General features: G+C 42.3%; 1 protein-coding gene across 3 annotated transcripts in view; it reads left to right on the top strand.

Annotated features, from left to right (window-relative positions):
• Window positions 1-21,572, top strand: part of LOC125884958 (receptor tyrosine-protein kinase erbB-4-like) — a 396,776-nt gene that overhangs the window by 359,402 nt on the left and 15,802 nt on the right. For 2 of the 3 annotated variants that reach the window (XM_049570285.1, XM_049570284.1), the window contains exons 21-23: window positions 12,465-12,626; window positions 16,396-16,471; window positions 16,713-16,859. In XM_049570285.1, the coding sequence (XP_049426242.1) occupies window positions 12,465-12,626; window positions 16,396-16,471; window positions 16,713-16,859 (385 nt within the window). The remainder of the gene's footprint in view (window positions 1-12,464; window positions 12,627-16,395; window positions 16,472-16,712; window positions 16,860-21,572) is intronic. The other variant, XM_049570286.1, reaches the window with a different exon arrangement.

Raw genomic sequence — 21,572 nt, 5'->3', positions numbered from 1 at the left:
TTATTGCCTGCACAGTGACATTTTGGAAGGATCTTTCCGTCCCACAGGGGAGTTGAGATCATGGCGACAGAGCTTAGATAATTTTACATTTGGTTCCCTCTTGAGGTGGAGGTAATTAAGAACGGAAAGCAGAAGAAGACATGAAACACCGAGAAGTTTCGGCATTGTTCGACTATACTCCTACTGAGGGATTTCCACCCTCTCTTGCATTATCTCACCTTGTGTACAGCCCTCGCACTCACAGGTGCGCACACTCACAAACACACACTCAGCTCAGGTTGATGGATAGGTGCGTTTTTTCCTGCACTGCGATTCCACAACGGCTGGATGAGGAGTAAATGGGCCTGCACCCCGACTGCTGCGCCACAGCTGAGCTGTCGTTATATATGTCACGTTATGTTACAGTCACCTGGATCGTTCATTAACCATCCAAACCATCCGGCGACAGGGTTTGGAGCTTATTGGTTTCTGTAGCAGTAATACAACACAGCACACTTACAGGGTTCCTACACGGTATGGCAAAGTATGGAATTTGATTTTAGTCATTCATAGGTCAGGATTAGAATGTCAAAAAGAAATTGGGATAATTAAAAAAAACAATACGTTTTGAAATAAAGATAAATAAATGTTTATACAGTGGTACACAATAAGCTGGAGGACAAGAAGGTTTACATATGAGTCAACCCTCCATCAGGGACCTTAATGTGAGTTTCCCAGTTGTTCCATTTCAATATGTAGAGGTCTATTTTATTTATAAATCTGAATGTCAGCTTTTCCATTGCCGCCAGATGACCAAGCTGACTAAACCAGGAACTGATTGAGGGAGCATCAGAGACCTTCCATTCAGACATAATCAGTTTGTGTCCCAACATGAGCACAGTCTTAATCCACTCTGCATCTGTGAAACTAAGATCTCTAAGAAGTGAAGGATGCCCTCAGACAAATAGGCGAGGAGAATAGGGAATTTTGTATTCCTGAATGCGCTCAATCTGGGCTAATTCCTACTAGTTTCTACACCGCGTTCCAAATTATTATGCAAATGATATTTTTCTTTGATTTTCCTAAATAGTCGATGCAAATGACAGTCAGAATAATTTTCAAGTCATCAACTGTTAAAGTTTAATTCAAATGTTATTGAACAAACCTCCCAATGAAAACAGTATTTTTTTCAAAAATAAAAAACTTAAAATGCACTGTTCCAAATTATTATGCACAACAGAGTTTCAAGACATTTTCTAGGTTGTAAAGAACTGAAAATAGTCATTTGTTGAATTTGCAGCATTAGTTAGTTACATTTTAACATAGGACCCCTTATTTGATAGCAGCCTCACAGTTCTTGCATCCATTGAACTTGTGAGTTTTTGGAGAGTTTCTGCTTGAATTTCTTTGCAGGATGTCAGAATAGCCTCCCAGAGCTGCTGTTTGGATGTGAACTGCCTCCCACCTTGATAGATCTTTTGCTTGAGGATGCTCCAAAGGTTCTCAATAGGGTTGAGGTCAGGGGAGGATGGGGGCCACACCATGAGTTTCTCTCCTTTTATGCCCATAGCAGCCAATGATGCAGAGGTATTCCTTGCAGCATGAGATGGTGCATTGTCATGCATGAAGATGATTTTGTTTCGGAAAGCACGGTTCTTCTTTTTGTACCATGGAAGAAAGTGGTCAGTCAGAAACTCCACATACTTTGCAGATTTTCACACCTTCAGGGACCCTAAAGGGGCCGACCAGCTCTCTCCCCGTGATTCTGGCCCAAAACATGACTCCGCCACCTCCTTGCTGACGTCGCAGCCTTGTTGGGACATGGTGGCCATCCACCAACCATCCACTACTGCATCCATCTGGACCATCCAGGGTTGCACGGCACTCATCAGTGAACAAGACTGTTTGAAAATTAGTCTTCATGTATTTCTGGGCCCACTGCAGCCGTTTCTGCTTGTGAGCATTGGTTAGGGGTGGCCGGATAGAAGGTTTATGCATAACTGCAAGCCTCTGGAGGATCCTACACCTTGATGTTCGCGGGACTCCAGAGGCACCAGCAGCTTCAAATACCTGTTTGCTGCTTTGTTATGGCATTTTAGCAGCTGCTCTCTTAATCCGATGTATTTGTCAGGCAGAAACCTTCCTCAATGTGCCTTTATCTGCACGAACCCATGTGTGCTCTGAATCAGCCACAAATCTCTTAATAGTACGATGATCACGCTTAAGTTTTCGTGAAATATCTGAGGTTTTCATACCTTGTCCAAGGCATTCAACTATTTCACGCTTTTCAGCAGCAGAGAGATCCTTTTTCTTTCCCATATTGCTTGAAAATGGTGGTCTGCTTAATAATGTGGAACATCCTTCTTCAGTAGTTTTTCCTTTAATTGGGCCCACCTGGCTAACTAATTACCACAGGTGTCTGAGATTGATTTCAGTGATCCAAAGAGCCCTGAGACACAATACCATCCATGAGTTTAATTGAAAAACAAAAAATTTAATCTTTATGACACTTAAATACAATTTGCATAATAATTTGAAAGCGGGGTATAAAACCGTTACTCTTTGCTCACGGTTTGGCCTTTCATCCACACGTAACCACAGTTTTGGGCCCCTGTAACCGGAGTTATTTGTAACCGGAGTCCAGGGTGAACTTTTTGGAAAAGTCCAGTGTCAGCAGTCATGCCTGGACAGGATAACCGCAGTTATTTTGTCTCGTCTCCATTGTATGACGTCACAGTGTGCGACGTAAACAGAAAACAGCTGTGTTATTATCCAATCCAGTGTGTGTGAGACGATTTGAGGATGGACCTAAACAAAATACTGCTGCTATTTAGCAACATATCAGCACTTTGTGGCTGTATCATACAACTAACTCTACTCAACCACATTCAGCAACAGAGGTGCAAGAGTGTGCTATTACGGAGACTGCTCCTGCTGCATAATAGTACACTTGTTGTTGTTTTTCCAGTAATGACGTTTTACTGCCTTCTGATTAGCTACAGTGGCCTTACAGTTAGGAGTTGTATCGCCACCTACTGCTTGGCATGTGTATTACATTGCTTGATAGTGGAATTTGCAGTGTCATGTGGACGGAGGTATTTTTATTAAACCGCTCGTATGGACGCAGATTTTTTAAAAACTGGAGGCCAAAAAAGTTCGGTTTTAAAAATACCCATGCTCGTGTGGTCTAGGCCTTAGCTATAGAAACCAAAACCCTTTTTTTGTACCAGGCTGTAAACATGTTTATTTCTGCTGTAACGTTGGGCATTTTAACATGGGGGTCAATGGGGATTGACACGCTGCTGGAGCCAGCCTCAAGTGGCCATTAGAGGAACTGCACATGCACGTTGGCTTCATTTTATTTGCTGTTTGGTGGGCAACCGTAATAAATTATCTCAACTTATTTTTTTTCTACCGTCCTGTTTACAAATTGCTTCATGCTGAACTTAGATGTAAAAAAAAAAAAATAATAATTATGATAATGCTTGGGAGTAGAATTTGAATTTGTAATAACATGACTTATAACTTGTAAACATGATTAAAGAGAGGGGCATCAAGACACTGACTGGCTCATTATTCCTCCTTCTATTTCTCTCTTCCTCACACACAAACACACACAGAGGTTTTTCACACACATGCTTTGGAGACTGCCAGCTCAGTGGGAAAGCCTTCCATTCTATCTCCCGCGCAGCACACAGCGCATGACAGACGACCACCTGCACCACCTGAGCAGACCCATTGTGCGTGCTGCTTATCGCACTGGTCCCAGTTCTCGGCGTGTGGACAGTCCCATATTGCTCACATTGTTGCTGCCTCAGCCCAGGCGGTGGGGCGGTGGGGTTTTGGGTGGGAGATTGAGGGGAGGTGGGTGCACCACATGCGGTGCTCTTATCGCTCCCACTGGAAACAGGCACCTCACCTTCTGCTTCCTGTAAGAAACTCAGCATGCTGCTTTTTTTTTCTTTCTTGATATAAATTCCCAAATAAACTGAAGCTCATGGAGTCTGTACAAGCTTTTTCACCCAAGAGTTATATCATTAAAACAATTGAACCGCTGATGGTTCCCACTGCTTCCTCAAAAAGCATGTTGCCTGGCAACAAATACAGAAAAGTCGTACTAAATAATTGTTTCATGTTAGTGTATAGCTCATGTTGGTAATATCTCAGACAAATACCAAATCGGCTGAAGACCTGAGTTGAATTTATTACCTGCTGTACTCCATCATGTCTTTCCTCCTCCTCCTCCACTTACCTTCCAACTGCTCCCCTTTATACCCAGCATCTTTTATTCCACAGCATCTTTGTCTCCCGCTGAGGTGTACTGCTCCCTGCAGTTCCACACTACTCCACTCTGTTTTCATGCCTGCTTTCATCCTCTTGTTTTCCTCCATTATTGAAGACTCAGATCTTTAGTAATCTCTTTTTTCCCTGCTAGAGAGAAGGGGCTAATGGGTCGCAGACCAGCCGTGACCCGGTCTCTTGCGTGCTTTAGAAAACTTTTACCCTCTGTAAACAATTCAGGACTCTGCAGAGATGAAAAAAGACCTTCAGTGTGGTTTAAAAATGAGATTTTATCCCGCCTGGTAGACAGTGTCGGGTCAGACGAGGATAAACTATAAAGAACTATTCACAACAAACCACTACCTCTCACAAGTCATTTGACTGAACTCTTAACTGGAGGAAACAAACAATCCAAATTTCTACAGCTGTAATGAATAGTTGGAAGCTTCATGCCAGGGTGTCTGCAGGTTCTTAAAGTTATTAAATTGTCTTAAACTCAAATTTGCAAGGTCTAAACTGCCACGAACATTTTTACTTAATTTAATTTATCCATCTTTAATTTGTTTTTGTCAAAATGAGTCAAACTCTTCCGCGTGAAGGTCCACATGTCTGTTGCTACATATCTGTAAACCTTTCATTTAACCTAATACTGTCTTTTTACTTGAAACTTGCATTTACCTACTGGCAAAATGTTGATTAACCTCACTCTAGTGACCATATTCCTACATAAAAACTATGTCTGCATAGTACCACAGATACACTGCTTACCTTTAGACTAACTTGTAGTACTTGAATGAGAAAAAAATTATTTGTCCAAAAATCTGTCTTAAATTTGGTCCTGAAAGGGTCTTAAAAAGCATTACACGTACACGCCCTGTTATTCATTCATTGCTTTTAAATTACAAAACAACATGCAAGTAATCTTTATTTCTCACAAAGTGCTTTACATGTCAATAATTAAAACAGACAAGACATGAAAACAACTTTTAAAAGAACTGATAAAAACACTTTAGTATATTAAAACTGAGGAAATAAAAGACTAAATGAATTTAAAACTCATGTAAAATCAGGAAAGGATCTCAGCTAAAAGTATGTTTTAAGAAGGGACTTAAAAGAGATCACTGACTCAGCCGACCTGATTTCCTCAGGTAGTTTATTCCAGAACCTCAGGGCCCGACAACAAATGCTCTGTCCCCTTTGGTTTTCAAAAGACCTCTGCCAGAGTACGTCCTGACATGTATGGGGTCGGTCGTAGAACTAGATTCCAGTGGTCGCTGCGTTGGGTTGTTTCCAACTGGTGTGATTCAAACATTTCCAATAACTTCAGAATGCTGTAAAGTCCAAAAGTTAAAATTTTCACTCTTGATTTTTTTTTTTTGTTCAATCCATATATGCTGGCGTATAACCTTCAAAAAGAACATTTTCACTGCGGTCAAAAAACTATTTGCTCTCCCGCTTGCGGCACACAAAGGGAGGCTCACACCTGAAATAACTAAGCAATCTAGCCAACACTCCTCACTCCCACCTTATCAAATACGGAAACTGTGCCAGTGGCCCTTGGTGTCAATTACCAATGCACTGAGGCACCCTTTAGCATCTGTATGTGACTTACTAAGCTGGGTCATTATCGGACACTGTGAGCAACTGTATGAAAGTATTAAAAGTAAAAAGGTCTAGGGGCGCCGGTGGCGTAGTGGTAGAGCAGGCGCCCCATGTACAAGGCTGTTGCCACAGCAGCCCGGGTTCGACTCCAGCCTGTGGCCCTTTGCTGCATGTCACTCCCCCTCTCTCTCTCTCTCCCCCCTTCACACTTGTCTGTCCTATACATTAAAGGCTGAAAAGCGCAAAAAAAATATCTTTAAAAAAGTAAAAAGGTTTGAATGGGGCCAGTAGAAAGGGAGGCGGATGGGTCAAACAAATACAGGACTTTCACCCAGGAGACCGCTGTTTGTGTCCCATGATCTTTTTTCTAAAACTAACCAACTACTTTTGTTCCCTAAATTTAAAAAAGTGAACCTAAAGACAAAACAAAACCTTTTTGGAGATTTATGTTAAAACAAGACTGTGTGCATTTAACAAGTAGAAACTGTACATTTCCTGTAAATGGTAAATGGACTGCACTCCTATAGCGTCTTTCTAGTCTTCCTACCACTCAAGGTGCTTTTACACTACATGCCACATTCACCCATTCACATACACAGTCACACACTGGTGGCCAGGGCTACCATACATGGTGCCACCTGCCTGTTACTCAGTGATCATTCACACACACACACAGACACACACACACACACACACACGGATGGAACAGACATCAAGAGCAATCTGGGGTTCAGTGTCTTCTTCGACATGCACCTCTGAGGACCACTGAGCCACAGCCGCCCTGTGAACACCGAAGTCTCATTTGAAAAGACAATGTGTGTAACAAGTGGATATCGGCATGCTGTCCTTGAGCATCCAAAAGGGATGCTAGAGGGGTATCTAGATTGTCATAGACTTGAAGAGCCAGTGATCAAACAAGTTGGGAGTGGGAATGTGTTTGTCTAGCAGAAGTCTAACAGCACCATAAAGTACATATATTCATTAAAGAGAGTTGATTAAACAGAAAAAGTCTAACTTATTTAATCCGGTTTATCACTGTATTCAAAATGAGGATTTTGCTCGAGGATATTTTTTAAAAGAAAACCTAAATAGAAGCTTAAACTAAAAAGACAGACCTGCTCATTTCCATTATATTACTCTAAGTTCAGTGTCATAGTCCTCTGTTTGTCTTCGTAGCACAAAACAGCAGAGCAGGGAGGTGTAAAATATGAGACAACTGAACATATGAGTTGGATGTAAAGATGGCTATCTCGTGAAAATAATGTGGTGGTGAAATATCTGACAGCACAAACAGTTTGGTTAATGTGTGACAGTGCTGCCGACATGTCCTAAAGCACACTCTGACTCTTGCAGAGGTCTTATCTAAACAGCTGTTGAAAAGTTCCCTAAAGTACAATATTTTTCAAAAAGAAGTTTCAAGCTGCCATTGTAGCACTTCATGCTCTGAGGGCTTAAAACCTACCCCAGTGTCATTTGGGCTGTGCAACAGTGCTGCCGGGTCCTTAACCTTAATGCTGCAGTGTAGCATGTGGCTCACAGAGCTCCCAGTGTGCCGTGAGTGCTCTCAGGGGACCTTTCATACAAGGTTCAAGTATGTGTTTTCTGGAAGTGGAGGCCTTCCCTGAACTGGCCGAATGTATTCAAAGCTGCTGCTGTTGTTCATCTGGGTATGACCTAATGTCAACATTAACATTGAAATTTTGTTCAACAGTGAGACAGCTAATCTGCCATCTAAATTAAATAGCACATGTTATGGAGAGTGACAATATTTCCAAAGTGGATATGTGCCATTTTGGAGCTTCAGTATATGATTTAATTTGGGCAGTAAATGGAACCAAAGCACTGTTTTTTCACCTTTCCCACAACTCGTCCAGCTTTCAGACAAAAAGCAAAAGTTTTGCTTCAATAACTTGAAAAATTGAGACTTCTATAGGTACAAGTTCTGAGCGAATGTAACCAGATGCATGCTTACTGCCACCTTGTTTTCCCTTTCCCAAGTTACCTTCCGTGAGGTGGCATGTTGCAATTTCATTGCTCGGTCTCACGGTGTCACAGACTCTAAGATGCACCTCTGTTAAGTCCACGAAGGCTTAGGCCTGTCTCGCTGCAAATTCAGCGAGTGCTTAAGGGCTCTGATGTGAACTTTAGGTGCCTTAGTGCGGATTGTTAGTGTCTGCAAACTGGCTGCAGACTTTCTACAAGAAATTGAACATAAGTCATAGCTTTGTTTTTGTCAGTACATGATATTACCTGTACAGGAAATACATATCACATGAATTGGTAGATTTATACATTTTCAGCATAGGTGTATATTTTAAGGGGATGCAGGGGACACACACCAAACAACATTTCCATGTAGAACATGCATGGAAACAAATTAGCGACACAAGTATTTTAATTTGAACAACCCCTGAGTACTTAAAAAAGAATAACACCACCTGAAACAAGCATTCAGATATTATTTTCATGGCCGTAGGAGAGATCACTATATTAATATATTTCTAAAGATGTAAGTCTTAAACTTGTGATGTCATAGGGTATAAAGTGCTGCTCCGTAGAAAGTGTGCACATATACTCAGAACATTTCCTTGGCTGTTCTCAGTGTGAGAGCATTCATCATTCATTGTCTGTGGAGGAGGTCCAAACGTTGTATCCTGTGACATCATAAATTTGGGTTTTAGCACTCTGACTTTTGGATTTGGGAGAGTTGTTTATGCTTACTTATATTTTTGGACTGTCTTAGGCCATAGAAATAACATGTAGGAAATTTGAAAATGGGCATAGTTCCCTTTTATTATTAAAATATAAATACCACTGAATTCAAGAATTTCAAGAACGGAATTTAAAATATATTCTTTTCATTGTTCAGACATTACGATCCAGAAATTCAAGTTTCAGAATTAAAATAAAAAATTAGCTTGATTTTTTGGGGGGGATTTGAATTTGAAAAACCTGAATTTGAAAATAATCCTTTTGAAATTTGGGAACTTCGAATTTTTGGATCTAAATTTGTGACCATTGAAATAAATGTGACAACACGATGGTGCAGTATGTCCCCCCTTGTTTTCCTTCCTTCCTTTTTCATCTCCCCTGAGGTCACTAATAGGCGGATCCAGACGCCATCCTCTCCAGTCCCTGAACTACAGCTGATAAATACTGAGAATTATAAAATTTTGACAAAGCATTTCTAACTGCACGGTGGTGCAGTGGTTAGCATTGTCGCATCACAGCAAGAGGGTCCTCTCTGGGGTGGGGGAGTTTGCATGTTCTCCCTGTGTCACGTGGGTTATTTGCAGGTACTCCAGCTTCCTCCCACAGTCCAAAGACATGCAGGTTAATTGGTAACTCTAAATTGTCCGTAGGTGTGAATGTGAGTGTGAATGGTTGTCTGTCTCTATGTGTCAGCCCTGATAGTCTGGTGACCTGTCCAGGGTGTACCCCACCTCTCACCCAATGACAGCTTGGATAGGCTCCAGGCCCCCGTGACCCCTAACAGGATAAGCAGTTACGGAAAAAGGTCAATTCAGAATATTGAATATTAAAATTAAAATACGAATGTGCTTTATGTACCTCCATAAACATGCATTTGTCCCCACCAGTAAACGCATCGAAGTAGCAGAGAACTTTGGCTTTGACAAAATGAAAGACATTTGCACAGAAAAGGCAGAAATTGGTGCATTAAAAATCAGCAGAATAGAGGAAGTAAAGGGTTTGATGCCTCAAATTTTCAGGCGGAGAACCCCTCCTTGTTTTGTGTGCCACCCCTCCACCTACACACACACATACACAAAACCTACGACCTTGGTTTCCAGTGTTTTATTGTACTTGTTAGGATTGTTAGGAAGCTAAAAGAGACTCAGACAAGACGCATTTTCCCTCCATTTTTGTACATCAGCACGTACATCATCGTCCCTTTAAAGGTCAGCCGTAAACATATACTTTGAACTTTGAGTGCAGCAGCACGACGGAAAGTTTGGAGTGCTGCACAGCTCCAAATGTAGCTCTCCCTGCGAGGCTTTGCTTTCTTCACGGGAAAATAATGGCTGAGAGAGAGCACAAAGTGATTTTGCCTCTCAGGCAAGCAGGCAGGTACTTGACTCATTCACTATTCATTGAAGCTGTTCCTGCAACTTGCAGTGAGCAACTTAATTTTGTTTGGATTTTGCGCAATTTCCTCAAACAAAGATTACTCCATCTATAATTCATTAGGTGACCAACAGGCATTAGTTTCAGTAATAAACAACTAATCAGGGAGGCTCTACAGAAGGTGACAGAGGCCATCTCAGCCTGTCAGTCATACACTGGTAATATTGTGTAAGGCTCCAGAGCATACATTTTGAACTGAACAGTAATGTTTCTCAAACATGGCAGGTTTAATTACCTCCTCTGCAAGTTCCTGTATGATTGACAATATTTGAGTTATGTAATCAAATTATCCAATTCTACTTCCATTTTTAAGGACCTCAGGACTCCAGGGATTGTGAAACTTAAGCAGTGTTTAAGCGGCACAATCAGCTTGACCTGAAACTGACGCTGCCCCCACAACCTCCACTGGGACGCTGGTGTTTACCGCCTGGAGTGGCTGAAAATTAATTGGCTCCTTGAGCTGCTGTACATTCCCCCTGTCAGTGCGATGGCTTCCCCTCATTGCCCTGTCACTTTAAGTCGAAGTGTATTAATGGACTGTGTGGGCCATTGATTCCTAATTCCTCTCGACGTTGACATCGGGGATAAATATTGCGTGGCGCGGTCGTCTTCGGGCTTATTGTAATCAGCATTGTTATTGATCGTCTGCCCGAACCCCCCAGAAGTAATCTATTTTAAATACACTTTCAGTAAAAAGGATGTTGTTTGGGCCTGGTCCCAGCACAGGCCTCATGTTCGTGAGGAAAGAGGCACAGGGGCTACTTTAGCAAAATGACACAGGATAAGGAAGTAGGAAGTGTCCCGAAGTGGTAGATACAAGAGAGTGAGAGACATGAAATTGGACTGACAGATAGAAATATTGCAAGAGTCACTGAGTATGCTCGGTGAAATATGTCTTGCTTTTGCGTATAGGTGGTCTCCGGGTGGTCTCTGTCAGCGCGTGTGTGTCTACGCGTCTGTCTCCGTGAGGCCGGCGGATGATGGATGAGGGCTCAGCAAGCGGCGAGCCAGACGTCGGCGCTATCGATTTATCCTCACATTTGTCTGGGAGGAGGCGGTGTGGGGCAGCTCGCCCGCACCAAGCATTTCAACACAATGTGCCTCGATGTGTGCCCACACATACACATATATACTGTGTTTTGGCCATATTTAAAATGAACAATGATTCTCTCGCGCCAGCGGAGGCGTGGGCCTTGGTTGAAATTTTTCATTGTCTGCTGAGTACAATAGCTGCCTCCCTCCTCATCAAGGTGTTTTTATTGATCCACCTGCAAAGTGGCATCCACTTGTTTAACATCCAGTCTAATACACTTCAATTGGCCCAGCCTTGCCTTGCCTGCCTGCCTGCTCGTCTGGCTGTTTTGTTCAGCTGAGCACAGGAGAGGAGTCTGTATGTGTGTCACTGGAGTGTGTTTGTGCCCACGAGGGCATGATGAAACCTGTGTGTTCATGAAGAAGAGGTGGCATGTGTGTCTGTGAGCTCGCGAGCGCGTCTTCGGATGAGGTAAATCTTGTGTGTGAGCGTACTCGCACGGCTGCAAATAGGTTTTTGTGCGACTGTCAAGAGTCCTTGCTCCATCCAGCCCATTGAGCAACAAATTAAGGCTGCAAAGTAAAGTTGTCATTCTCTCCGCTCAAGGCTTTGTTGTTTTTCCCGTTACTTGCTTTGCTCATTGGGTGTTCATAATCAACGTTAACAAATTGGAAGGACATCCATTGTTCTCCCTGCCTAGTCGTCTCAAAAATGGCCCCAATTACCGAGGACACGGAGGCGACATGTCACAATCTCAGTTATGACTGAACAAGATTACACTTGAGTTGGACACATTACAAGAAGATATTGATGTTACACACTTTAAGACACTGCTGTTTTGTCTCCTCGATGTACCAGCTGCTTGATCCAGTAACAGAGGAGAGAAATACACTCCTGCAAGATGTCCTTCCTCCTGCATGAATATTTAACAACACTCAGTGATAGCTAACACTTCAAATATATGTTTCAGGAATCAAGGGACATCGAAGGGCCATGCTTTGCAAATGTCTGAGGATATCTAATAAGGAATTGTATGTTCACACTAGATTCTCTCAATGTTGACATGATGTCAGATAACTGCAGTGTTGAGCACTCAGAGTTGTGATTGGAGAGGCTGCTCTGCGGCATTTTTCACTTGTCAAAAGTTTGAGTCTCTGACTTTCTGACATCTCGGGATTGCTATAAAAGCTGCCGAAGATTCTCTGTTTCCTAGCGTCGTATACATGAGGTATGATAACGATGAAAGATTGAATCTAAATGTCTGCGTGGGTGTGCGGTTAATGACGATGACAGTTATGACAATAATTTTATGTTAGGGCTGACATTTACCGCATCGACGATCTCTGACTGCTCCGATCACGGAATATAAAGTGATAAACGGCTTCATAGTCGTCTCACTTTCTCTTCTCTCTTCCTCTCTCAGGGGATGATGTACCTGGAGGAGAGGAGGCTGGTCCACAGGGACCTGGCGGCCCGGAACGTGCTGGTGAAGTCACCTAATCACATCAAGATCACCGACTTCGGCCTGGCACGGCTGCTGGACGCAGACGAAAAGGAGTACAACGCAGACGGGGGCAAGGTTGGTGTAAGTGGAGGATGTTTTGGTGTGCGTGCTCTACTTACCTGGCTGACAGCGATTCAACACACGGGACAGCTTACATAAAAACAGTTAACATAAGTAGTAAATACTGCAACCACAAAGTAATAAAACAAAAGGTCAGCGCTGGTGACCACAGAGGGTTGTTACTGTAGGCTCCAGGGCCAAATGTATTTGTGTATTTGTGTGTCTCTGAATGTGTGTGTAACACTATGAAGTGGGTGAGTAGTTCAGTCCGAGGTTTCTAATAGTGAATAAGTTAACGATGATGACCTCTGCATATACTGAGCCTTGTCCTGCATATTTGCATACATGCACGCAAGCATGTATACGGAATTTTATGGTGTAGTTTGCCTTACAGCTGTGTGCCTTTTACATTTTGACACACTGAAAAAGTACACAGCCCACCTACACACCTCTGCCAACATACATTAGCATGGTAATACTTGATACTGAATACTTCCATGATGTGCATTTGCAGTCTTTTATCTTATTTTTAATCTTTCAAATGTTTGTTCTGCACACAGCCTCAAGAGGTTTGCCCTGCATTTCATTGCACACATTGTACGAGGGTGTTACAAATAAACCCTTTGAATTCCTAACTCTTGAACTGAGTATTAAGCAAAGAAGAATTTTAGTTATTTTTGACTTTTAGAATATGTTCACACTAAGAGCTCTGAAAATGGTAGAGTAACTCTCATCAGCCACTTTAAAAGGTACACCTGTTCAACTGCTGATTAATGCAAGTAGCTTATGAGCAAATCAACATGGCAGCAATTCAGTGCATTTAGGCATGTAGACATGGTCAAGACGACCTGCTGAAGTTCAAACATAGCATCAGAATGAGGAAAAAAGGTGATTTAAGTGACTTTGAACATGGCCAGACAGGCTAGTCCGAGTGTTTCAGAAACTGCCAAACCTCTGGGATTTTCACGCGCAACCATCTCTAGGGTTTACAGAGGATGGTCCGAAAAAGAGAAAATACCCAGTGAGCAGCAGTTCTCTGGGTGAAAATGTCTTGTTAATGCCAGAGGTCAGAGGAGAATGGCCAGACTGGTTCAAGATGATAGAAAGGCAACAGTAACGCAAATCACCACTGGTTACAACCATATCTCTGAACCAACAACACGTCCAACCTTGAAGCAGATGGGCTACAGCAGCAGAAGACCACACCAGGTGCCACTCCTGTCAGCTAACAACAGGAAACTGAGGCTACAATTCACACAGGCTCACCAAAACTGGACAATAGAAGATTGATTTCTGTTGTGACATTCAGATGGTAGGGTCAGAATTGGTGGAAACAACATGAAAGCATGGATCTATCCTGCCTTGTAGCAGCGGTTCAGGCTGGTGGTGGTGTAATGGTGTGGGGGATATTTTCTTGGCACACTTTGGGCCCCTTAGTACCAACTGAGCATGGTTTAAACACCACAGCCTACTTGAGTATTGCTGCTGACTGTGTCCATCCCTTTATGACCACAGTGTACCCATCTTCTGATGGCTACTTCCAGCAGGATAACACACCATGTCACAAAGCTCACATCATCTCAAACTGGTTTCTTGAACATGACAATGAGTTCACTGTACTCCAATGGCCTCCACAGTCACCAGATCTCAATCCAATAGAGCACCTTTGGGATGTGGTGGAACAGGAGATTAGCATCATGGAAACTGGTCCACTATTGATCGAGAGCGTTGCATCTGGCAGCGGTGAAACTGGATGCAATGTAACCAGCGTGGGCAATTATGCAACATAACTTTACCTCCACTAGAATTCCTTGTTTTTGCCACTGACAGATTATTAATCTAAGTGTCTGACAACATTATAGAAAGGATCCCTACAAAGATAAACCTAATTAACCAGAATCTGACCCAAAAAATGGTTTCTCCAAATGCACCAGGCTCTAGTAATTTCATCATTATAAACACACTTCATCTATAGTCAGCACAAACAAAATAAAACACACAAATGCAGTCTTGGTTTGTCTTCTACTGTCCCAACAATCACCAATTCTGGTTTGGTTGGAATAAACCCTTAATTAACCCAGGTAGATGTGAAAATATGCGGCTGTACAGTATACACTAAAATTGCTGTTTTATTAAATGGAATTTGGTAAGAGTGGTGATGGCAATTTTTAGGTCTCTTTCTGGTTCAACAAAAAGGTCTGTCTCAGAAGGGATTCTTTCCATAATGCCTTCAGACACTTAAAATAACAATCTGAGCAAAAACAAGCACTATTATTAGATGTAAATTCAAAGTGCACAATTGCCCCCAGTGGTTACATTGCTGCCTGTTTCGCAGCTGCCCGCAGCAGCCCTCTCATTCAATACCCAACCAATTTCAAAATCTGCTGTCTCCATTAGTCACTTAGACACAAAAACATGAGAAAATGGAGTTCAGGTTGGAGAATACCAAAGTTACCCTTTAAGTCTGCTCAGACACTGTGTAGCAGTAGCAGTATAAAAAAGACACAGTTACCTCAAACCTTCTCTGTAATCATTCTTTTTGATGTCAATACAGCCAGTAACGCTGTACAGTCGCTGTCATTAAGTTGATGCAATATCTGTTCCACTTTAAACAAAAATAAAATGTATTTTGTGTATCATGCAGCAACATTCTTACCAATTCCAGAGCTGTGAAACTCTTAAGGTCAGTCTCGTGAACTTAGTTTTAATAATATACAATTTAGAAACACTTCATCCAAACAAATAATGCAGCCACAGTTCCAATCAGTTTGTTTTGTTTGGGGACCCAGACTACATTAATCAGAGGCCTCTTCTCTTTTCCTCGCTTGAGATTTACTATGCAAATTGTCCTGATCAGCTCCCTTTATTAAATTGGCTTGTTCATCGCTGCATCTATTCAGCTGGAGGCCTAAAGGTAGCCACCTCATCTTGAGTTTGAGCTGTGGGCAAATGGGAAAAAAAAGTATTTTCATAAAGCAGACCAGGTGAGTTTGATGCAACCATCTGAGTGATTGACTCCATGTGGGTATTCACTGAAGCCTCAATAAATGAGAGCCGTTGTCAGCATATATACATGTGTGCCGTAAAAATAGATGCGCCGTGAGAGATAAATCAACAGAGATGAAAGTGGAGGCGGTGCACTGCATTTCCAACCTGAAGCATTTCATTTCCCCCCTCTTCCTGTTCATTTCCCTGAAGAGCAAGTGTGTGTGTGTCAGGCAGGGGCTGTATTTCAAATGACCATTGCATGTACATGTGTGCACATGTGCGTTCACACGCAAAAGGCCAGATAATTGCCTTGTTCAGTGGGCTCTACAGCTGAAAATTCCCCCCCACAGTCAATATGGAAATCATACGGCAGTTAGGATATGGCAATGTGTGCCATTGTCCTTGTCAGGAATGTCAAAGGGCCCTGTTTTTATTGCTATTTCACGCTGTCAACCTACAGGCTACTGAGATAATGTGAGACAACTGGCCAATACAATCTCATTTAGTATCTTAAAAAGCACGCTCACTATTGATGATGCCTGGGTTGGACTGAAGCTAATCAATCACAGTACTTGAGTAATATTGAGCAAAGCAAAATATGGTTGAAAGCGCTGTCGATTTCCCGATATCTCGCAAACGCTAGATTAAAAGATGGGGCAGCTGTTGAGCAAAATAGCAAAAGGAAAATTGTCTACATTTCAGGGGTAAATAGATATGATGGATGTGTTGCTTCTAATTAAGATTTTCTGTCTTTGTTGCCTGTTTCATCACAAAATCCTCGTCTTTATGTATTTCTCTTCAGATGCCCATTAAATGGATGGCTCTTGAATGCATCCACTACAGGAAGTTCACCCATCAGAGTGACGTATGGAGTTACGGTGAGTGCTGAATTGCTAATCTGTATGTATAGACGTCACTGTTGAGCTCATACCTGTGAGAGGAAGATAAGTAACTGACCCGAAATCCTGTTTCTGTTGTTTGCATTTTCGCCCCCTTATCTGTCTGCTCATCTTGTTCTCCGTTGTTCTCCGGCTCTTTGTCTCACCGCCCCGTCTCTCCCTGCCTGTCTTGTTCACTCTTCTTTCATGCCCTGCTCTACCTCCGCGCCTTGTTCTCTAGGAGTGACCATCTGGGAGCTGATGACATTCGGAGGCAAGCCCTACGACGGCATCCCCACACGAGAAATCCCAGACATTCTGGAGAAGGGGGAGCGTCTGCCCCAGCCGCCCATTTGTACCATAGATGTCTACATGGTCATGGTGAAATGTGAGGAAACACACACATACACTCACAAACAAGACGTGTCGATCTTCTCATCTTACTCTCAGCTAGAATGCAATCGTATTCCCCAAAATGCTGAAAACTACTGCCTTAACTGAGAAAGGACTTAAAGACCAGATCACTTTTAGCTAATCCAGTGAATTAAATACCTGGGAAATCTAAATATTCTTCATCACGCTGATACAAAAATCCTCTTAATGTCCTGCTCATTGATTTAAATTAGGGGTATTCAATTAAAATTCTGTGCCTCATAATGTCTAAATTGCATCCGACAGCTTACCCCCTACTTCTTTCAAACAAAATCAACATATCATGTCCACAGTAGTTAGTGGCAATCTTTGATGTAGGATATTTTTAGCATACAGACACTTGTATGGCACTTCAATCATAAAATCAATCAATCACTTTATTATTTGTCACATAAAATCATAAAATACAATCTAGTGATACATAATGCTGTCAGTCCCACCAGAATGTGCATTAAAACCTGTAATGGACTTCATTTAGTAGCCTTGTGGCCTGAGGGCAGAAGCTCCTCCAGAGCCTCTCAGGGCTGACCTGCTGTGCTCAGTACCTACTTTCCGACCTAGACGGGAAGAAAAGGTTGTTATCCAGGTGGTTGGAATCTTTAATGATTCTCTTGGCCTGGTGTAAACATCCTTTAGACAGGATAAAGCATACACTGTATAAAGTAATGGACGTTGGTACCATGACGCCACCCATTGGTTTGTAGACTCCCGTTTTGAAGCCTTGAGTTTGGCATTATGGCTGTGGCCATCTTGGGGATTTGGAGCCAGAGGTGATCATATTTGGGTGAGAGATTGGAGCTGTGGAGGAGCAAAGGGTGGATCTGACGAAGGTCTGTCAACAAAGCAGCTACGCCCTTAATTATGCCCAACTTTAAGCCTTAATAAAATGTAAACAGGTAAGTTATATGAAAATTCATCCCCTGTACAGTTGTCATAAACAGGGAAATTAGCTATTGAGACCAAAACTTTTTTTTTGTACCAGGCTGTAATAATGTTTATTTCTGCTGTAAAGTTGGGCATATGTAACATGAGGGTCTATGGGGATTGGCTGACCTCAAGTGGCCATTAGAGAAACTGCAGTTTTTGACATTTCTGTGTTAGCCTCAATTTGTAGCCCCGTAGGTTTCCACTCGGGTCAGAGCAGCACCTAAAAAATGTTCAGCTTAACCAGGGGTAGGCAACCTGCAGCTCAGGAGCCACATGAGGCCCTTCAACCCTTCTGAAGTGACTGCCTGTGGCTTTGACAAAAATAATATGGAAATGCATAACAGTTAGTTTTGTAACATTTTTTCATTCAAGTTTCATTCATCATCATCGTCGCCCTAAAGAGATTCTTACATTTTCCGATTGAATAAATGTGAATGCTTTACACCGGATAAACTAAACGTTTAAACATTTCATCAACTATGTACATCATACATCTACGGCCTGGCGCAGTTGAACAATTGCACAGAATATTGTGGCAGTTGAACTATTGCACCCAGTAGATAATTATGAATTATAAATGCAGAAGGTTAAAAAAGCCAAATGCCAGACTGTTGACTCAGAGGGGCTGACACTCTGCGGGAGGAGTCAACAGGTTGATGGCCACAGGCAGGAATGACTTCCTGTGGCGCATAGTGGTGCATCTTGGTTGCTGACCCTTGAGCTATACAAACGACTCTTTGCAGGGCTTTGCCGTCCTGTTTAGTGCTGCTTCTGTACTGGGCTGTGATGTTCACTGTCAGGATACTTGAGTAGAAATTCCTGAGTATTTCAGGGAATATCTAGAATTTCTGCACATGACAGAAATTTTCCTTGCAGGTTTTCTCCAAGAAAGCCCTATTGGACAGAAACCTATTTTACCCCAAACCATGACTTTTTTCCTAACCTTTACCGTGAGAACCAGAGATCTTTTCTAGTAGAAAGCCCTTGAAGAAAATGTCTCCCAACATGTCTAAGGTGAAACAAGTCACTGCTTTGCCTTTCTTACTACTGAGTTAGTATGCAGCACCCAGGTCGGACACTAAGGGACTTCAGGCTGTCCACCCTCTCCACCAAGGATCTTTTCACTTGTACAAATAGCTGCCTTAACCATGAATAAAATTAGTCCTAGCACAATGAGCTTCAGGCCTACATTTCAAGTATGTGACAGAAACTTATAAATAAAGTAAATACAAAGTGCCTCTTTTAGAAAGCAGCCTGGTTTCTCTTTATCTATTTCATTTCATTACATATATTTTTTCTGCTTGCTAGTGTTTGAATCTTGGCTTAAATGGAGCAAGTGCCATTTTCATGAACATGTGTCAGTGCTCGTTGGTGAGCCTGGAACAGTACTTGGTTTTAATGATATTCATAGTGGAGAAAGTTGACTCACGGCTGTAATGCATTCCAAACATGGTTAAGGTCTCAGATACAGTCCAAAGCTTGAAGGTAGCAGATCAGCTGCTTCACACTCCATCCTGTCATCTCTCACATGTCTCTTACGTGGTTATCGTCTGTGGTGATCTGTCAACGCACGGTAAACGATTTACTTGATCGGCTCAATTGAGTGACGCTATTAACTAGATTAGCTGCGCCTGCCGTCTATAGCCGCATCCATCGGGAGAGAAAAAACAGAACATTTTGTGAAGATTATTATTTGTCCGTATTAATTTCTCAGAAAGTGTTCACTGGTCCTGATAAAAATGTCACTCAGTGGCGGTAAAGCCTGATTGAAAGCATTGCTACAATGGCCTGATACCTCCAGAGATATTAAAAGGAGATATTACCTCACTACAAACAGAAAACACTTAAATAATTTCAGCGTACTTATGCCCAAATTATACATCCATAGAATGCACCATCAAATGATTTGTACATAAAATTTAATCATCAGTGAAATAGAAAAAGCTTGTCTCTTGCTACATATCGCACATTTGTAGACTTAATTGTCTCAGCTACAGGTGGCAGCATTAAAGACAATGTCACAGAGCGGCAATCCAACTCATTGAGTGTCGTGGAGCACATAATCTTATTTTGTAATCATGTTTATACACTGCTCCAACTCAGCTTGAGGTGTCACAGATGAGTTGTAGTTTAATAAAAGGGTTCGTATTTTTAATATTCATCTGGTAAGGTGTTATCTGAGCTCAGGGGCTTCGACTCAAGGCTGGCAGAGAAGTTGATATGTAAAGAGGAGAGATGAGAAAACAATCCAGAGAAAGAGATGTTGTCGGGAAACTGATGAGATGCTGCTTTATGTTGTGCAACATGCATCCTCACCAGGGACTCTGCCCACATCCTTGTACATGTCATCCTCCATCTGGACTTCCACACCCCCCTCCCAGCCGACGTACGCCCAGCTCTCCCTCCAGCTCGTGCAGCTCATCCAAAAACCCTGCCTTCCCTTCATCCTCCCCAAATTCTAGCATCTTGCGCTCGTTCCCATGGCTGATTTCAGAACTCTCGTTCTGGTGTACATGGCTGCAGAGGGATCCACCCTCCCATATTTCCAGGAAGCGATCCAGACATACATGCCAATCTATGCTACGAGATCTGCCAGCTATCGGCTGTTTGGCTTTACTTTTCCCCACACCAGTCTGGTCATCGCTCCACCCTGCCTCAACCCAACTATGGTGGAGTGACTTTCCTGTCACTGCCTGTCTTCTGGTAGTAGCTGAAAATCTCATAAAAATTACCTCACATCAACTTCCTTTCCCCTTGCCATTGCAGCTCTTAGTTCTTTTTAATTATCTTTTTCGTGGCATAAATATTATATCCACACTATGAATTTACTTCTTAATACTTGCTGCTTGTAGCTCTATGAATTTAAACTGACTCCACTGGTGTGCTACTGATTTGCTCTGGATGAGGACAACAACAGTGAGTGCTTAAAATGCCAAATGTGGTGAAAGAGAATGATGTGATCCAGCTTGGAGCTTGATATCAAAGCATATTCCCATGACAAAAAATGTTAATCTGACCGAAATGTCATAATATCTAATTGTTCTTTTTCCAAATGAAAAACTACTGCCAATGGCTTTTGACAGCACAGACGTAACCGCGAAAGCCCCGCAGTCATTTAGCCTAATAACAATGCCAACTGATTTCTGTCTTTCCCCCCAGAGGAGGAGAATAAATTTCATGTGCTGTGTAAAATGTCTGGACAATAATGTTATAAATGCTGAGGTCAAAGGGATTCCCTTAACTTTACAAGCAGCAAAAATGCTCAGGGGCTCCCACGTAGTCCTGATTTCCTAGTCATCTTGAGGGCAATTATGTTCCACTTTCCGATAGCTGTCGCTCAGAGCAGCATATCCTCTCTGCAGGTTTAAAATCTAAATGGGACAGTTCACCCTCAAATCAAAAATACATGTTTTTCCTCTTACCCGTGGTGTAGAGATATCGGCTGTAGAATTCTCTCCAGTATAATTCAAGAAAAAGTATAATTCAAGAAAAAGAAATAGAAAAAATCTATGGGACAAACGGATATCTTTCCAGGAACACCTTCTCGACGAAAGGACGCAGTAAGCATATCGACGCACCAGGGGGCGCACCCTGCTTTTTCCTGATCATGCTACAATCACTTTTTAAAAACATAAGGAGGAGAGCTAGTTGAAATTAGCTGCTAGCAGCTGGTGGTCATAACTAACAGAATGATGATGCGAATGATGAAGCTCTTTTCAGTAAAAATGAGTATAGGGCAACA

Source organism: Epinephelus fuscoguttatus, linkage group LG24, assembly GCF_011397635.1.
Source record: "Epinephelus fuscoguttatus linkage group LG24, E.fuscoguttatus.final_Chr_v1".
Lineage (NCBI taxonomy): Eukaryota > Metazoa > Chordata > Actinopteri > Perciformes > Serranidae > Epinephelus > Epinephelus fuscoguttatus.
This window is presented reverse-complemented; position numbering and strand designations above follow the sequence as displayed.